This window comes from Amblyomma americanum, chromosome 11 (genome assembly GCF_052857255.1).
Source record: "Amblyomma americanum isolate KBUSLIRL-KWMA chromosome 11, ASM5285725v1, whole genome shotgun sequence".
NCBI lineage: Eukaryota > Metazoa > Arthropoda > Arachnida > Ixodida > Ixodidae > Amblyomma > Amblyomma americanum.
In genome coordinates, this window is record NC_135507.1 from 96111083 (window position 1) to 96129328 (window position 18246).

At 46.7% G+C, this 18246-nt stretch overlaps 1 protein-coding gene across 3 annotated transcripts in view; it reads right to left on the bottom strand.

Moving 5' to 3' along the window:
* LOC144110657 (ubiquitin-protein ligase E3C) overlaps nucleotides 1–18231 on the bottom strand; it is a 75087-nt gene extending 56856 nt beyond the window's left edge. For 2 of the 3 annotated variants that reach the window (XM_077643713.1, XM_077643712.1), the window contains exons 1-6: nucleotides 17649–18223; nucleotides 12891–12944; nucleotides 7837–7911; nucleotides 5544–5657; nucleotides 3776–3882; nucleotides 1962–2208 (exon numbers count right to left, since the gene is read on the bottom strand). In XM_077643713.1, coding sequence (XP_077499839.1) covers nucleotides 1962–2208; nucleotides 3776–3882; nucleotides 5544–5657; nucleotides 7837–7911; nucleotides 12891–12944; nucleotides 17649–17714 — 663 coding nt within the window. In that variant the 5' untranslated portion in view covers nucleotides 17715–18223. Of the gene's footprint in view, nucleotides 1–1961; nucleotides 2209–3775; nucleotides 3883–5543; nucleotides 5658–7836; nucleotides 7912–12890; nucleotides 12945–17648 lie in introns of all 3 variants that reach the window. The other variant, XM_077643714.1, reaches the window with a different exon arrangement.
* Nucleotides 18232–18246: the final 15 nt, after the last annotated feature.

Below are 18246 nucleotides of genomic sequence, written 5' to 3' on the forward strand. Positions count from 1 at the left end.
TTGGCAGACATGACGTGAACCAAGTTGGTTCCAGATTGGAATCAAGACGGACACATGCATGCAACGATGCAATCGAGTGCACGATCGCCAGCAATGACGGTTCTGCCAACAGCTCGAACTCAGACTCCACACGTGCGACCTGTAGCCACTGGTGTAAGGCGACTTGCCTGACCAGTTCCTCAGTGCACTTCGTTGATGAAGGCGCTAAGGAAATCAATGCTCATACCAGCATGAAGTTACAGACAACCAGACCAGGCGCTTCTATAATCATTGACAGCTGGTTCAAAAGCGCTTTCTGCTAAGGCTTCCGTGAGGAGCATGTAAGGCCTGGCAACACAGAGCGAGCAAGGAGCACTGTCACTCGGCAGCTGCACACTGGCTGCACATCTCTGCAAAACAGGCACTGCCAGCGTATGCGAATCGCAGGCGAACATTTTCCATTATGATGCGAATTCCTAGTACAAACACTGCTGCCATGGAGTGACAGCGGTTCTGGAGGAAGTCTGAGCAGAAAGACAGGTCGCTGGCATGGTCATACGGCATGCCGTCTTCGAAGAGTTGGAGCAGCCATACTTCTGGCACGTCATCCAAATCAACGTTTTTGAGGTGCATGTGACATCTGTACTTAACGCGCAGGCTTGGCAATGCCTGCGTTCCTCGTTTAAAGCCACCTCTTCAACGCCAAAAAGCCTAGCTGCACACAATCTCAGAAACGATTCTCGCAGAACGAAAACAGGCTCTTTTATAACACGTAGGGAAAATAATTGTAATTCATTTTTGAAAGCCAGACCAGCGGACATGATTATTACATGAATGCGTCAGCTGTGTGAGATTTCCGATTATGCAATGCTCGGATTACACGATGGTTTCACGCAGTCGCCTGAAACTCGTATAATCAAGGTTCTACTGTAAATATTTTGCTCCGTGAAGGCATACTGGCCAAAGAGGGACTCTCTGCACTCCACCGACGCTTGACGGCAACAGCACTCGGTGGCATTCCGCGCACTACCCTGCCAAAACCACGCATGTTCATTGCAGCGTGAATTTCACTGCAGCTGTTGGTTAGTTCCACTGCTGCCGCGACATGAGTGTGAATGACCGCAGTCACATAAACGAAACTATGGTGCAAGTAACAGCGAGCAAACAGTGCCACACGCGATCGATCAATCAATCAATCAATCAATCAATCAATCATTTTATTTCCTTAGAAAAGGAGGAGTACGGGACTAAAAGCTTGGATAGCTTGTCAAGGTCCCGACCCCTTGCAAGTTGGCATGACAGCAAGATGACGGCGTCACACACAAGAAATAAAAAAAGCATCACAAAGCAACGGGTAATACATAGTGAAACAAGACAGCAAGCAATCAGACAAAAAAAAAGGTAATAAAAATAATCAACACACATAGGCAACAGTGGTGAATAAATTAGGAGAGTAAAAAAGCATGGTCTAGTCTTGCAAATAAATAAGTTGACAAAAACGTTTAATGTAAGAGTTTCGGTTTCTGGAGGGATCAAAATTTTGTCGCTCTAATAAGTTTAACAGCGAAGGTAGTTTATAAGATAAAGATAGTTCATCATAGGAGGTTCTCGGGGTGGGTACGAACCACATTTCTTTATGTCGGGTCTGACGAATATTTGTATTCTCTCGGAGTTTTGCCAGATGAATTGTATCATCAGTGCCAAATTTTACGAAACTTTTGTAGCACAACATTAACCTATAATTATAAAAACAAAACACAGGAAGAATTTCATATTTAGAAAAAAGTGGTTCTGTGGAGTACATATAATGCATTTGCACGTACGTATGACGCATTTGCGCGGTTAGCTCTGCGGCTTTTGCCTCCATCTTCCGCTTTATTTTCTTATCCCCTGCAGGTTAAAACAAGTAGTTTCTATACTACAGTAGATGAGAGTTGTGTGGGATAAATTGTCAAGAGTGAAAACAGTGTGCCGCCACTCACCTGCGGTATGTCGTCGTCCTTGGGCCCCGGGTCAGGGACGCGTGGTCCCATCAGCCTGCGCAGCTGTGCAAACAGGTCGCAATGGCGTGCCAGGTGGAGCCACAGCTGCTGCAGCCATGACTTGACCAGGAACGTGCGCTCCTCCCCTTCAGAGCCCCAGGGGCAGCTGCGGTACGCCTCGGCCGACCCCAGCACCTCCAGGAGCCGCAGGGCCGGACCCACGGAGAAGCCCGGTCGCAGAAGGGAACTGCAGTTGTGTTTTGAGGAGGTGCCATGGTTAGCACTTGCAGTCTGTCATGACAATCTATCCGTATCTGGTCAGGTATCGCGAATATTGTCACCGAGAAACGGTTGACGTACACAGGGCTGGTTTACTTGCGTTACTTATACGTGCAAGATGTTGGGATGCGCAAGGCAGCAGGCAGCACGAGAGATGAAGACGACAAAGCATCTAGCCCCGAGATGGCTCAAGGCTTGCCAACTGCCAGGAAATGCAGTTTAGCCGTGGTATGGCGCCACTAGAGGAGTTAGTAGTGTGGTAATATGAAGGGCAGTTGGACAAGTAAGGCAGCTGCCATGAGACTAACATATCAATACTGTTGTCAAGTGCAGAAGTTCCCTTTTAATTACAGTAATAAAAATTGCAGCTGCTTACACTAAGGGTATGATGGCAGGTCAGTGCTAGCTGGTTCACCCAAGTGAATATAACACTATGATGACACTGCGCATGACATACTGCCACTGAACAGACACAAAAAGCCACGATGGTTCATGAATAGCCAAACGCGAATATTAGAAATATCGGATACGAATCAAACAGGTTTGATCTAGGTTCACCTTTGATTCAGGAAATGGATATTAAACACTTTATAAACATTCTATAACTCTTAAATATTCACCAGTGATTGGATACCATGCCAACTTTCATAAAGTCGACTGTGGTAAAACCAAATAACTGGGTAAATTATCTGAAAATCGAGTTTAAATTGCCAGGAAAACAGCACAAAAGCATCCTCTTCACTTTCTTCAGTCGTTTCGCATGGACCGATCAAATATGGATGCTGCTAGGCTTGGGCCTCATGCGAATTCCACAAGTGGGTTTTCCTATGTACCATATGTGATGAGAACAAGGTCTGGCCACCCACTTCACAAACAATTACAGGTCTGGCCACCCACATCACAAACAATTACAATGAGAAAGTGCACAGTTGTTAGAGTGATAGCCGGCTGCCTGTTCCTGGGTTCTGCATCGTAGTAGTAGAAGTAGTATGTTGTTATTACTGACGTAACCAGTGGTTGTGCTGCCATGAGAACCACTCGAGGAGGGTATCGCGAGAGCGCAGGATTCCCCAGCTTGAGGATGGTTACCGCTGAAGGAGGAGAGCATGGTGAGAGCATAGGAAGACATAACCAGAGAGTGATTACCATGAGAACCGTTCGGAAGGTGGTTACTGTGGCAGGAAGAGGATACGGCAAGAGCTGAGGAATGACCAACTGAAGGATGACTACCGTGGAAGGAATAGGGTATGCCAAGAATATAGGAAGGCTTAACCAGAGGGTGGTCACTGTTGAAGGAGGAACGGATGGCATGAGCGTAAAACGCAAGTGGAGGGTGGTTGCCACATGAACCACAAAGAGGGTAGTGACACTGGAAGGAGGTTGAGGATGGTTACCGCAGGAGTACGATGGTACGGCGAGAGCGTAGGAATGCGTAAGCAGGGGTTGGGTGCTGTGAAAGCAGGAGGGAAAGTACGGCCAAAGCAGAGGAATGTAGCGTGGCCCATCTGCGGCAGCTGCTGCGCACAGGGACTCACTCAACGTCGAGCGAAAGGAGGCGGCGTATGCGTAGCCGCCACACAGCATCATCCGCCTGGCTTGCCACTTCGTCCTTGCGCAGTAAAACCTGGCGGCTCAGCCAGACCTATAAGAGCAAAAAAAAAAAAAAAAAAAAATTGCAGAGCACACTTAAGCTCAGTGTTAATAGGTTAATGCCCATATATGCGGAATTGGTAATTGTTGACTTTACATCCATAGATTGTTGGGAGTCCACATACCACTCCTGGCGCAGTGATGCAGCAGGTAAATGATAAGAACAGAAAGTTGGGCTAGTTGGTGTGGATTCATACTTGACAGCGCAAAAAACGAGGACAAAAGCGAACGAGGAGACACAACACAAGCGCAGGTGTTGTGTTGTGTCTCCTCGTTCGCTTTTGTCCTCGTTTTTTGCGCTGTCAGGTATGAAGGTAAATGATGCGCCACTGCCCTGTGATGGCAGGTGCCAACATCAATTGGCTTTTGACACCCATGTAGCTATTTCCGAGCAAACTCTCGTGAGCAATCATTAATTTAACTGTAGCCTGCCACAGTGGTCAGTTTTCTCACAATACGGTGGCCAGGTTGTGACGACGCCACAAGGTCATGTGACCTAGGTGGCCCACCTAAGATGCTGGAGTGATTGCTAAGGTGACTGTTTTCTAACCGGGAAACTGAACAAGTTACAACTTAATTTTTTTTTTTCTCTGGATAAAAGCATACCTTTGCAAGTTTTGTCGAAATTTTATTCCAAAACCTTAATTTCGCAAATGAAGTTTGATAATAAGAGATGGGACACTTTATGAAGCTCATATTATTATAGTGGAAGCGTACAGCGTGCTAAGAGATGAATACACAAGACAGGAAGACACATGGGGCTCGTCAGTGCTGTTTGTACAGCAGGTGCTCGCTTTGGGATCAAAGTTTGCAACAGATGAGAGGAGGACAGCCTTGAAGCTCATCTCATTGGTTTGACAAGTACCTTGGCCCGCCTCTGCTGAAGACTACACGCTGTGTGTCGGATGGCACGGACGCGTTGCAGGCCTCCTGTACCAACAGCACTTGTGTGTCTTCCTCTCTTGTGTCCTTGTCCCTTAGCGCACTTCCGTCATGACAGAACAACATGCCCAAACTGCCACGTAAGGCATAATATTAAAAAGTGTGTTTAATAGGCTTCATTTCAATACACTGCATTAAATGTTAAGCTTTATAGTTCTTAGACCAAAAAATTTAACAAAAAAATTGGAGAGTACACTTAAGATCTGCCTTAAGGCTATGACAGGAGGGCGTAATCAGTTAATTTTCACATAATCTGAAGGTCATTCTCTACTTTACATTCATAGATCCCTGCAAGCCCTCATACCACACCTGGTGCAGTGGTTAAGCGATGTGCCACTGCCCTGCGATGGAAGGCGCTCCAAGTGGTTGCTCTTCCCAAGCGACCAATCATTAATTTAACTACCACCTGCCACGGTGGCCAGTTTGCTCACTATGCGGTGAGCAGGTTGTGATGACACCACAAGGTCACGTGACCAAGGTGGCCCACCTGCCTCCTAGGTTGCTCTCTGGGCACCATCCGCCAGAGTCATGCTCGCGATTTTTCACTCACAATACCGATGCCGATACAGACAGCAATGCCGACAATAAGACACCGGATTTTCCGGTGAACGGGGCCTTTAACACCCTCGCGTTAAGACCATAAAAATATGGCCACACATAATAGAGAAAAGGTTAAGGCATGCAACTTTAAACACCGTTTTCGTAACCCACCAAGCGCTCCATATCTTGATTGGCATCGTAGAAGAGCGGTAGAGAGCGCAGGAGTGGACCCAGGTTGCCGGACACCCTTGAGACAATGTCGAACTCCTGTCGTAGTTCACGAGCCTGCCAAGAAAGCATGCTACAAGTCAACGCCCACTTCTCCCTTTTCTAGAAGAGGCTAGGTCATGTGTGTAGACGCAGTAGGTCAATGTCACACTGGTTTCCACAGGTTTCACATTTCCCTACACAACTGTACCACTGATAGCTATTTTACTCGACCAACACTAGACAGCTGTACATGCTATGCTACCACGAAAACCACGCTGACATGTCGCAAACCACGGAAGGAATGCATTATGCTCATGGATACTATACTGTGTGAATTACCTATGCAGCCATTACGCAGGCACAGTCCTGCGAACAAAAGAGCTTGACTGATTTGAGAAAAAGGACCTTTTAGTGGCCAGACTGGCATGCTCCTGTCTCTAAATATCCAGAGGTAATTTTCACTTTCTTGAAATACTAACCGTCAACACGTTGCAACAAAACACATAAGCACAACTTTCCTCTCTACATCTATTACTGTTTACCAGCATAATGAAGTCTTTCTTTTGGAAAAAAAAAATTTCGCAAATGTGGGGTGCATTGGGTATGTGGGGTAACAGCAGGAATTTATACAGCATGGTCTCGTTAATCTGAACTTGCTTAATTTGGGCAGCCAGTTTAATGGAACTGAAATTTTAAAGTGCACATAATTCAAACAAATTTTCGGCTCCCTTCTTCTGCATTACAACAAATAGAGTGCAGTGCATCCTTTGAGTAAATAAACGTGGTATATCAAGATAGGCAGCAAACTATCATGAGCAATAATGGCTTCATTCATTACTGCAAACAAATCAGTGCCATGTTCTGCTCATCAAGGCACAGTGAAAATGAAAGCCACTCATAGTGAAGTGAAAAAGTGGAAGCACTGCAGCAGTGAAGACACTGTGCTAGCCTACACTGTCATGTGCAACTAAAATGGGTATTTCCGACTGGTCTCTTCATCCAGGAGCAAGTGACAAGCTGCACATGCTATTCGAGAATCATTTGTTCTGTGGCAGAAAAACCATGCCGCAAGACAGCCTTCATGGCGAGCATTTTGCAACTGGCAGCGCAGAAAGTTTTTTTTGGTAATCAAGGATGACTGTTAGTTTGTGATGAACGCACCTGGCAAGCTAGCTCACAGGTACAACAGGAAGCATAACTGGAATATAAGTCGTGCATTTTTCGTTCAGCTGATTTCGCTAGCAGAGGTTACCTCTAGATTTCTGCACTAGGACATTCACTGCCATAGGAAGTCATGATCAAAGGCCAGGCAAGTAAAGTTTTGAGCTATTTCATCCACCGTACAACGTGGTGGGGCATGGATAGGAATATGTTTACTCCTGCTTGCATGACTTTCTGAAGAATGACTGGGGAGCAAACGCATGGAAAGTTCCTCTATGTGTATTGTGTGGTGCAGGTAGCAAGTGACTAAAATGCATGTCAAACTGCTAGTCATTTAAATCTCTTTCCTCTTAATGAATAAACAGTAGCTCTGTTCCTTTTCTGGTCTAGTGACTATAGTCGAGAACAACATTTCTGGCAATGTAGCGGACACTACGAAGCAGAGACATGCCCTATCGTTCCACAAAGCAGAATATGGCTTTTACTCGCAGTTAGTATTAGTTTTCCCTTAAAACACAGTACATTCTAAATATTAGTTATTTTAGGCATATTTCTAACACAACTCCCTACTTTAAACATTACAAAAGTCAAGGAAAAAGCAGTTTTCTAGATTACGATGAGTAAAGTTAGGCACGCCTTGTTACAAGAAGAGAAGCAGCTTTAGAGTAAAATGAAATGTCCTCATACAGACGACCCAAGCTGCACAAGCGTTGAGTGTACCTTGTTATTTGAACCTACAGCTAAGTGTGCACATTTCCAGCTGCGCCGGGCTGGCAATGCTTCAAGAAGTGATCTCCGGCCACAGCTCACACGTTGCACCTCATATTGAGCACGGCAACACTTGCATTGCAGGCATTGGCTCTGCGCATACAAGCATTTTCAACAATGCCGGGATGAGTACACTTAAGAACTCTTTACAGAGTTATGCATCAATCTTGCAGGATGCAGTTCACATTTGAGCACACTGTTCTATATCCCAGGCAAGTACCAAGTGCAAGGTAGGAGCCTATGGCCTTTGATCAAAGCATTGCTGATGACATGAACTTTGATAACAAACAATATCATCTGTGCAAAAAAAATTTCTCTGCAATACCAAACGCTTGCGACTGAGGAAGCCCCGGGCACAGGCCTTGATCTTGAGGGCGGCCTCCTCTTGACGTCGGCACTCCTGCAATGAGGCAGACTCATGGCATCAGTGTGTACAGACTCTCCGTCCACCCATATTCAACACTTTCCTAATGACTATCTTTGATAGTCGAAGCATTGCAAGCTTTTCAAAAAGGTGTGGTCATCATGGATATAATGGACACATCCAGAATAGATGTTCAGATGGCCTAGCCTACATTTCCAAATCATGGCCAGTACATGATGTGGCCTTCCATTTTTTATATTGTGCCTACTGCAGCTAACTGAAAGGGTAATGAACACTTAGATATGCCCTTTAAGATGTTACATTGTAAATGTTCATTTAAGACCACAAGAATGTGGGATTGCCAAGAAAAAAACAGCAGCAACCACAAGACACAGAACAGCTGCAATCTGAGCCAAGAGAGTTTGTATGCACAAGGACATTAGCTACAGAACTAACGGGAAGAGAACTTCCTGCTCATCTGAACCACTCTTAGAATGGGCACTATCAAGCACTTTTACTAAGCAGCTTGTATGCCGTAGCCGGCCTCTTGATTAGGCACTCTTTAACTGCCCACTTCACTTCAATGTAGTATGTCGAGAACTAAAATCTAAATGTGTATGCCTTTGTAAAATCTGCTGGTAATGAAAAAATATACACTTAATATTATTTATTTATTTATTTGTTCCTCAAAGATCCACAAGGGACAATGCATAACGGGTGGGCTGAGAAGGCAATTAGCTTGAATACAGACGGCCTTCGATGGTGGATCTGAATTTGCTGAAGTGGATGATGGTTGCCACTTCGGATGGAAGGTCATTCCAGTCTCGGGCTGTTTTCAGGTAAGACTGGTGATATGTTTCGGCGCGGGCTTTCACAGGGAAGACGGCGTTAGGGTGACAATTACGGGAAATACGATGAGCGTGTGTGATAGGAATAACCCAGTCCCTAGTGGACTGGGACAAGCCGGGCTCATCATATGCTGACTATCATTTCTGGCTCTTGAAAAGTCTAGCTTGTCATGCATTTTCTGGCACTCTGTGTAAGGCGAGTAAGGCACGCTCAAAGCATCTTTTTCGTTTGCTGACCGGTGGCAGCACGGGTACTAAATGACCTACTGGTACCATTTAAAAAAAGAAGTGTTTGTTAGGGGGTTATAATCATAAATATGCAGAACTACCACTGCTATCAACAGCTGCAAATAGCCATAAGCTGCTGCAGCCTTAAAAACCACAACTACCATTCCGAGTGCTATCAGTCGGAAACACCACAAAGTCGCGGGCCAGAGCTCATAGCAACAGCTGCGCCCACCATGTCTTTTGTACGTAATGTCTTACTGGATTAAAAATTCCCCTAGCTTTTGTTCACAGCAGTTCAGTACATGGCCAGTGAAACTTTTTACAGCTTGTAGCAATTAACTGATTTTGTTTTGTCTTCAATACAACAAGGTCAGGAAATGACGAGTAGACTGCATCGTTGAAAATCATACAAAGCTCAAATGAAAACTTTGTAGGAAGGAGGGAGGACACTGTGTACATTCACAGTATAGTCAGATACAACTTAAGTCTGCAGTGAAGCCCCGCCCACATTCAGGTCCAGCGCACAATATTCCTCCATGACAAAAAAGTAGTCCGTTATTAAAACTTCTCTTGTCACCTAAACAAGAAGCTAATCACTCAGCTCTAGAACTTTTGATACTTGGCTTGCTTAATAAAGTCAAACATTAAAAGGCTTACTTTTGTGACCAGCTAGCGGTGTAATACAGCACGCTGTGGACTGTGGCCCAGCGTTAGTAATTGGTTTTTGGGGAAAGAAAATGGCGCAGTATCTGTCTCTTATATTGGCAGACACCCGAACCATAACTAGCACCTTAAGGGAAAGGATAAAGGAGGGAGTGAAAGAAGAAAGGAAAAAAGAGGTGCTGTGCTCCTGCAAATTTCGACCACCCTCTGGCAAAATGGTAAGGCACCCTGCCCATGTGCTGTGCGATGTATACTACTATAGTATGAGAAGTGAATAGTAAAAAAACTGAGAGGAGTGAAATCAAAGCAGAACTAAAAAAGAATGACAAAGTGGCAGGTTTCAGAATGGCTAAAAGGTAAGGTTTTCTTCCGTGTTGCCACCTAAAAAAAAAAAAAAGGGCACTTCTTTATGCAATACAATATAACCTCAATCATACGAATCTCACTTGGTCACTCGTATTCAAAGCCAACAAAATTTGCTCCCAGGACTTAAAGGGTCCTTAAAAAGGGTGCTTGAGGTTGTCTATAAAATGGTCGCATTATGTAGAGTACAGGGCTACGAGTGCTCATGCCACACACAAGACCTCAAAAGCGAGCTGATAACTTACAATATATTTGTTAAAACTGCCGCTTTCGCGCCTTGCGGAGACCTGCAGTGCTAGCCTTTTGCCCGAATCTGCGCTCGTTATGTCAGCATCCGCGCTCGTTACTAGCGGACAGCTATGGTTCGCGCGCCTGCCGCCGGTGGAGGGGGCGCCCACATTTCAGTGTGCAAAAAGTGAGGAGAGAGGGAAAGGCGCGAAGAGGCGGAAATTCAAATTTTGACTACAGATAACTCAGCTTCCACCAAACTGCCTAAAGAATTCTTGCTAGAGGATATTTGTGAAGTGGCGTCCTTTGTTGTTGAGACCACCTTTCACGGCAATTATTTAGTTTGGGAAACACTAGGAATGCAGGAAGAAAGCGTAACAAATAGAATTAAGCATGTCGCACGACGTCTGGGACTCCCCAGCTTAAACCCGCATTTATGCAGATCCAGATCCGTTTTCAGCTAAGGGAATTTGCTTAGGGCGCCGCGCCATGCCACTCGCAACTCACAGTGCGCACCCACTGAGCGCCGCCGCTCAACGGGCAGCAAGTAACTTGGTGCTCGAGGGTGCGGTCGTGGCTCGCACAATCGGGGGTTGTTCGTAACAACCGAATTTCTGCCCACTGCACACAATGCACTCTTGCCAGGGTATCTTACGAACTCTCATCCCGGTCGAAATTCTTATCAACCGGGATTGTATCATCGAGACTCGACTGTACCTGCATACTTTTCATCAAGCCTCGCAAAATGATCAAGGCTCGCTATAAAAGGAGGTTGTAACCATTCGAGCCACGCCCAAAACACATGAATCTTTTACGGTTGGTCCGGATACACGGAACCCGGATGGCCCGAATAATGGACCTCTCCCTGGTGTAAACTGTGTGACGCCAAAAACCGATGGGCAAAATCGCCCTATTTCGGTTCTGAACCAGTTTTTCTGGTGTCCCTCGCTCCCCCGCTTCCTTTGTTCCCGATTCAAGACGCCTCACAGCCTTTCTTCCGCAGCCTTTCTTCTCCTGAGAGCCTCCTCGGTATGGCGCATGTTTTGCCCATCGGACCAGAAACACGCGCTCTCATGACATAGGCCGGGAGAGGTATACTGTCTGTATAGAAGAGCCGGCACAACCTCTCGCAAATACCATGCAAAAGTGCTGCACGCGGTCATTGAACTCCCGTTAAAGGGACCCCGAAAGGGGATCTCAATAAGGCTGCGATAAGTCTGTGATGTGAAAAGACGACGGTTCATAATTACCCTCCTGCAAGAATTATTATAATGCGTTTTGTGGAATCTGAGTTACACGCAGACGAAATTTGAACTTCCGCGACTTCGCGCCTTTCCCTCTCCTCACGCACGCCAAAACAGCGGCGCTCCTCCGCCGGCCCCATCCTCCCCTACCTCCGCCGGCTGCCGCGCGCGCGCGCGCGGCAGCGCGTGACGTCTGCAAGAACTTGGCGCTGTGAACCAATGACAACCCCCGGCTGCTGACGTCGTTTGCAAGACGTGACGTCTCTGCCAGGTTTTCGTGCGAAAGCCCGGCACCGCGCGTCGGCGCGAGGTGCGAAAGCGGGAGTTTTTAAAAATGTATTGTAAATTTCCCGCCCGCTTCTGAGGTCACGTACGCGGCATGGACGCTCGGTGGCCTGTACTCTACATAGTGCAAGCATTTTAAAGTCAAGCTCGAACACCCCTTTCTGTGGCCCTTTAAGCAGAACGGGGTCCCTGTATGTGATGCTTCTTGCCTTTCGCCAGTCTCCCGCGGTGTGCGCCCTCGGAGAAGGGCACGTTCTGGGCACAATGTCTTGCGGAATGCTAGCCTAGACATGGGAAGACGCTGCAATGCGTGACGAATGCAGCCTGGGGGTGTAAGTGGGTGCGAAAGGCAGCAGAGGTGGAACGGGAAGTGCGCGGGAGGGGACCGGTGGCTGGAGCAGTTGAGTTGACACAGCAGCAGGGGCAGGTCCTGTGGGGGTGCGCTTTACCTGCCCCATTCACGGCGCCAAGCTTGGTAATTGCCGGAACCACAGGCACAAAGGAAAGGAAGAATTTGGCCGGCGATGAAAGCGGACGTCCCCACGGCTGTTGCCTGATTGCCCACGCTTCCCTGAATGTGCTACAGCGTAAGTCAGTCGTACTTTCGCTTTAATGTGGAATAATTACATTCGCGGTAGGCTGGTAGAAGGATGTGGCATTTTATGATAAGCGGGAGCCAGTTCCAACGCACCTTTCATTTAAGCGGCAACTCCATGAACACTTCCTCGCAGCGGAGCGCCTGTGCGCCGCGCTGCGACGAGCGTGGAAAAGGGCCATGCACATTCCTGCTCCTGGCTCATTCACCCTCTCCAGCCCACGGAAATAATTTTAAAGCGTGAAGAAAAGGGGTTTGGGGAGCGCTGAAAGGAAAACTCAAAGCACGAAGTGGGGGGAACCTGAAAGATCTCGAAGCCATGAAAAAAAAAGTCCCGGAGAGCCGGGGTCCTCCAACTGCTGCTTCCAACGGGCGCAGACAAGGGTGCCTAGGATAGGCGCAGCAACAACTATTCCCTACATCTAGGTTACAATAACCTTATCTACAGGCATTGCTAATATATCGAACTATCGGTACAGCGAACTATTCGCGACCGGTTTGAGTTATCCGCGGCGGACTGCAATAAATCCCGTAGGAATCGTGTCTACGAGCCATCCTTACCTCGCGATTCTGCCTGCGAAGGGCACTTTTCCGCAGCAAGTCATCTCGGCCAATCTGTAAGCATATAAACAAGGCGCGGACATATGACATTTATATGATGTTACGTTTGTGGAATGATCACATCCACAAGGGACTGACGATAGGATGCCCGAGTTCTGGTGACCCAGGCAACACAGAAAATTAGAATAATGTTACACAAATGTTGCATCAATTCTGGCAATGTTAAATTTGAAACATTATGTTTGTTATAAACTAAACATCAGTCTCATGTTCAAACTAATTATATAATGTTAAAGTGCATTCTAAGTGTTAAAGTACAATAACAGCCCAACCATATATATTTGAAGTTCAAGAGCTGTTTCCACTGTTTTTTTGACAGTAATGATGTTCAACTAAGAGAATTTTGCAGTTAAACCTCTTTAGCTGTGCCTGCCATATTTTGCACACATTATAGCAAAACTTATTCAGAAAACTTTACTTATTGCCTATTAACCACTCACACTTATGGGGAACCTTCTACAGCTGGTAATATAAGCTTGAGCCCACAGCGTCATTTCAAAAGTGAGCATGTGAGTTGCATGCATTGCTTGTGCTTTATCATAGTACTCTGTCGTTGCCTTCACTGCCCCATGCAGATTTTTCACTGAAAGTGAGGTCTCTTGCATTTGGCTGGGTGAGTGCTATAGGGCTACTTTACTGTTTTAACAAAAGGTGGAAAAACATTAACATTTGTAACATTTCAAAAATCTTAGAAAAAAGGACATTAGGAACAATGTATTATTATTTGGTCAAAACGCAACAATACCAACAATTTAGTGCTACCTGGGACTTGGGATGAAGTGCCATTCAATACAACAAAGCAGTGATTTTGAAATTTTGCACTGCACATCATCAGAGAAAACGAAACCAGGCGACACCAACTCATCAGCTCCGAAAAGCATATGAACCTGGAAGGCATATGGTCCTTAATAGCGAACCTGTCACACAGGTTTTTCAACACTATGCTGCACGAAGCATCATTAAGGAACCATACTTTCGACCATTCTCATCTCTGCATGCATGCATGCTCAAAACAACAAAATGAAAATAAAAAGGGACGAAGTGCACCATAAAACTTATGTGCAGCGACACCACCCTGGTCCTGCTGATTGCCATAGCAGAGTTTTGAAGGCAAGAAGAGTCTCAAATGTCAACGAAGCTGCACACTTATACTTAGTCATATTTAAAAGCTAGGTATGGTTGTGCAGTTTATAACCGGAGAGAAGAGGTATGTGAATATCCTAAATTTTGAATATGGATTTCGAATATTGTAAATCAGCAGGAAACACGACAGGCAAACTGTCTCGTACTTGTCTTTGTGAGCAGTTTTTTTCTTAATGATAAATGACCAACTCACCCAGCAATGCATTACAATTCAGCATTCGAATGACGAACTCACCTAGTTTTGCATTACAACTCAGTATTTGTATTCTGTTCAAAGGCTCAGGCTCCTACGCATTTCAAATATTCAAAAAAGCCCAAATATTTTATACCAATTTAATATCCTCAAGAGCACTCGCAAGAATTCACTTTCTTGTCAGTAGACAGGGTTTAGCAAAGCTCTACAATAGTTGCACAGCAATGGTGGCATCATGCACTGCCCTGATGGACATGTGATGAAAACTGAAGATTGGTTTTTGGGGAAAGGAAATGGCGCAGCATCTGTCTCGGATATCAGCAGAAACCTGAACTGCACAGTAAGGGAACGTATAAAGGAGGGACTAATACCCCTGTCACACGGGTACCACAATAGGGTCCTTATATCCAAAGGCGTAAGGTGTGCAGCTACACGGCACAAATGTTGAGCCTTTGCCGCTAAGGGCCTTGGAGGCGAAGGCACCCGTCCGAGGCCTTTGGAGGCCAAAGGCGCGGCCTTTGACAGCCTGCGATCGCAGTGCCATTCAACGTCAAAAAGTAAAAGCTATGAAAAAAAAGTAGATGAAGCCAACAATGTTTGAAAACATCTTTTAAAAATACAAAAGGTGTGTCTGGCTTTGCTATTTGTACGGTGTTTATATTTTATGTCCAGATTTCAAGACAGTAAAGTGTTACAGCAACACCGACTGCCCCTGGCGGCCAAGACAGTACACAAAAGCTGCTGCCACTGATGACAGCAGCTGTTGCAGTTCTTTCCAGCAAGCAATTAGAATGAAAAAAATCGTCTGAGCACAATGAATGAACAGAATTTCCTACTTAAAATTTAAAACACTCACTTGAGCCGGCTCGAGCACAGAAGCGGTTGCTAAGCCTCAACGACTGCTTCACCTTTGGGCTGCACCATGTGGCAGTGTTGCAGCTCCTTTAAGCTTTCGCTCCTTTGGTGAAAAAAGGTGCCTTTAATGGAAAGGCCTCCATGCAATGCCGTGTGACAGGGGTATAAGAGAAGAAAGAGGTGCCCTAGTGCAGGGCTCGGGATGAAGTTTGACCACCTGAGGATCTTTAAGTGCACTGACATCTCACAGGCGTTTCGCCTCCATCGAAATGCAGCCGTCGCAGTGGATTCAAACCCGAGTACTCCGGATCAGTAGCTGAGCTCCCTAACCATGCAATGCCGTGTGACAGGGGTATAAGAGAAGAAAGAGGTGCCCTAGTGCAGGGCTCGGGATGAAGTTTGACCACCTGAGGATCTTTAAGTGCACTGACATCTCACAGGCGTTTCGCCTCCATCGAAATGCAGCCGTCGCAGTGGATTCAAACCCGAGTACTCCGGATCAGTAGCTGAGCTCCCTAACCATGCAATGCCGTGTGACAGGGGTATAAGACAAGAAAGAGGTGCCCTAGTGCAGGGCTCGGGATGAAGTTTGACCACCTGAGGATCTTTAAGTAGACTGACATCTCACAGGCGTTTCGCCTCCATCGAAATGCAGCCGTCGCAGTGGATTCAAACCCGAGTACTCCGGATCAGTAGCTGAGCTCCCTAACCATGCAATGCCGTGTGACAGGGGTATAAGAGAAGAAAGAGGTGCCCTAGTGCAGGGCTCGGGATGAAGTTTGACCACCTGAGGATCTTTAAGTGCACTGACATCTCACAGGCGTTTCGCCTCCATCGAAATGCAGCCGTCGCAGTGGATTCAAACCCGAGTACTCCGGATCAGTAGCTGAGCTCCCTAACCACTGAGCTACCACGGTGGGTACCATGTGATGGCGGTTAATTGCGTTTAGTTGCGACTAGTTCAGACGAATTCAATTTTGTGTACTTAGAGCCCCTGTGTCATGGAGGACAAGGAGCACAGTGGTGAAACATCAGAAAAGTGGGGACATAATGACCCTACTCTACCAAGGAAACCGGCATTCGTCGCACAATGCATGAGGTGCACTGCTCCAATGCACAACATGCACTGCACTTTGCGCAGGTCCTGTAACAAACAAAGAAAAAAAGCAACGGACACTAGCACTACTATGCTGATGCTCAATTTGCAACCTTGCAGTGTTGTCAAGCACCACGGCATTGCAGAAACTGACAGAAGCTGTTGCTCTCACCTGCTACACTCACGCGTGCACTTGTGCTGCGCATGTATGGTGATAGCACCACTTGTACCTTCGCCACCTACCTACCTAGCTCTACCTGTCATTTTCTCACTCCAGAGTTTTGGTGCCATTCACAGCCGATGTTTGTCACAAAGCTGTAGGCCAATCTGCTGTTAGCATTGTTGGTATGCTTGACGAAGTATGCGATGACTGGCACATCTGTGTAGTGGATGGGGAGGTTTCGACTAATAATACCATTTTACATACATTTGCAAACAGTGCTTTACTTCAGACATACTAAACTAGTACAGAGCATTCTCATTGGCAAGATTGTCAGCTCCCTTCAAGCTAAGTGCCTCCCGTCTGGCTACATGGAAAAGCTAAAACTGTTCACAAAGATCGCGGGCATGCTTTGTACGCATTTAATCCTTAGGACACGTTATTACTGCAAGCACAGTTATGGTGCCGCAATCAAGAATGTTTTTTCCTGCACCAGGTCGGTGGCTTTGTGGCTACATGACAGTCATTTTATTCTCGTAAACACGGCAATGACATTGCAATCCTTCATCTTGCTGTTGAAAAGCATGCCTTTAGCGTTACCGTCCATTGTTCAACAAAGCTCGACGGTCTAGTAAAAACACATAACAGAAGACATCCGCTCTTGGTGATTCGATATCTGTTTCCGACGACACCGGCTTTGCCTATTCGTATTTGTACAAAGCTAAGCTCTATGTACACGGCGAAAAAATGAACGCACTCGCCGAATCGGTACATGTTAATGTATGTAAGTACCTTCGCGGGTTATCTCTGAAGGCTGCCGTCAATATCAACGCACCTATGACCGCGTTCTTGTAGGTCGCCGAAAGGAACTAGCTAAGCTGTGATAGGAAAACCAGCAAAGAAAGACGAGCAATAAAATATTACGGAAACTCCTTCCCCTCACATCAAGGTAACGCAGTCAAGTGTCGACACCGGAAAGATGGCGAGATTACAAATGAAACGGCAGGCTCTGGCTAGGCGCTCAGTGTGTATGGTAGCGCGCGTGCGACAACCGATCAACAGTTCGCCAAACCTTCTGTCGCGAGAAAGACCTGTGGGCAGCAACCGAACTTCCTTACCTGAACACCCGAGTTTCGACAGTACCACACAAATGCGACGAGTGGTAAGCTTGCCATAGGATGGCTATAAACTCGTACAGTACACCGGCAGTGGACTTCCGTCTCAAGCGCGCGATGTAATGTTTCCACTCACCTTCTTGCTCGCACCTCCGAAGGACTGCTGCGGCCTTTTCTTGTATTCTCCCTCGAAGCTGTACATCTTGAGCCGCTGAGATCAGGAGGAGAACTGGGCGCGTCAGATGTGGGTTGTCATCACACGACGGGGGCAATCGACCACCAGGCAGCTGGCGCATCAGCGACCCCTCATTGACTGCTGCTGTCGTTGACGGCACACTCACACTGAGCTAAAAGACAAATTCGTCGGTGAAACCTGCTCACGACTCGAAAGCGCACGTGAGCTTGTTAGCTATGACATTGTGGCCGAGCAGAACTGTCGCGCGGCGCACCTCCAAGGTTTGGTCGATGATCACTACGAAATCGGCGTTCGCTACAACATAGCCCGACTGGCGCTGTTCCTGAGTTTCTCTTCTAACTGGTGTTACCGACCCTCTAGCAGAAACTCCAGAGCCAAAATACAGCCGCTTGAAACACGATTACGATTAGTACTACGCCGGACACGAGCTTACGCACGGCCTCGCGAGCGCTCGAAGTGGAGGCAGTGGAAAAAGCAAACGGCGGGCTGTATGTACGGCTGTACCGCAAACAAGCATGCCCGCAAGCCTGCAAGTCAC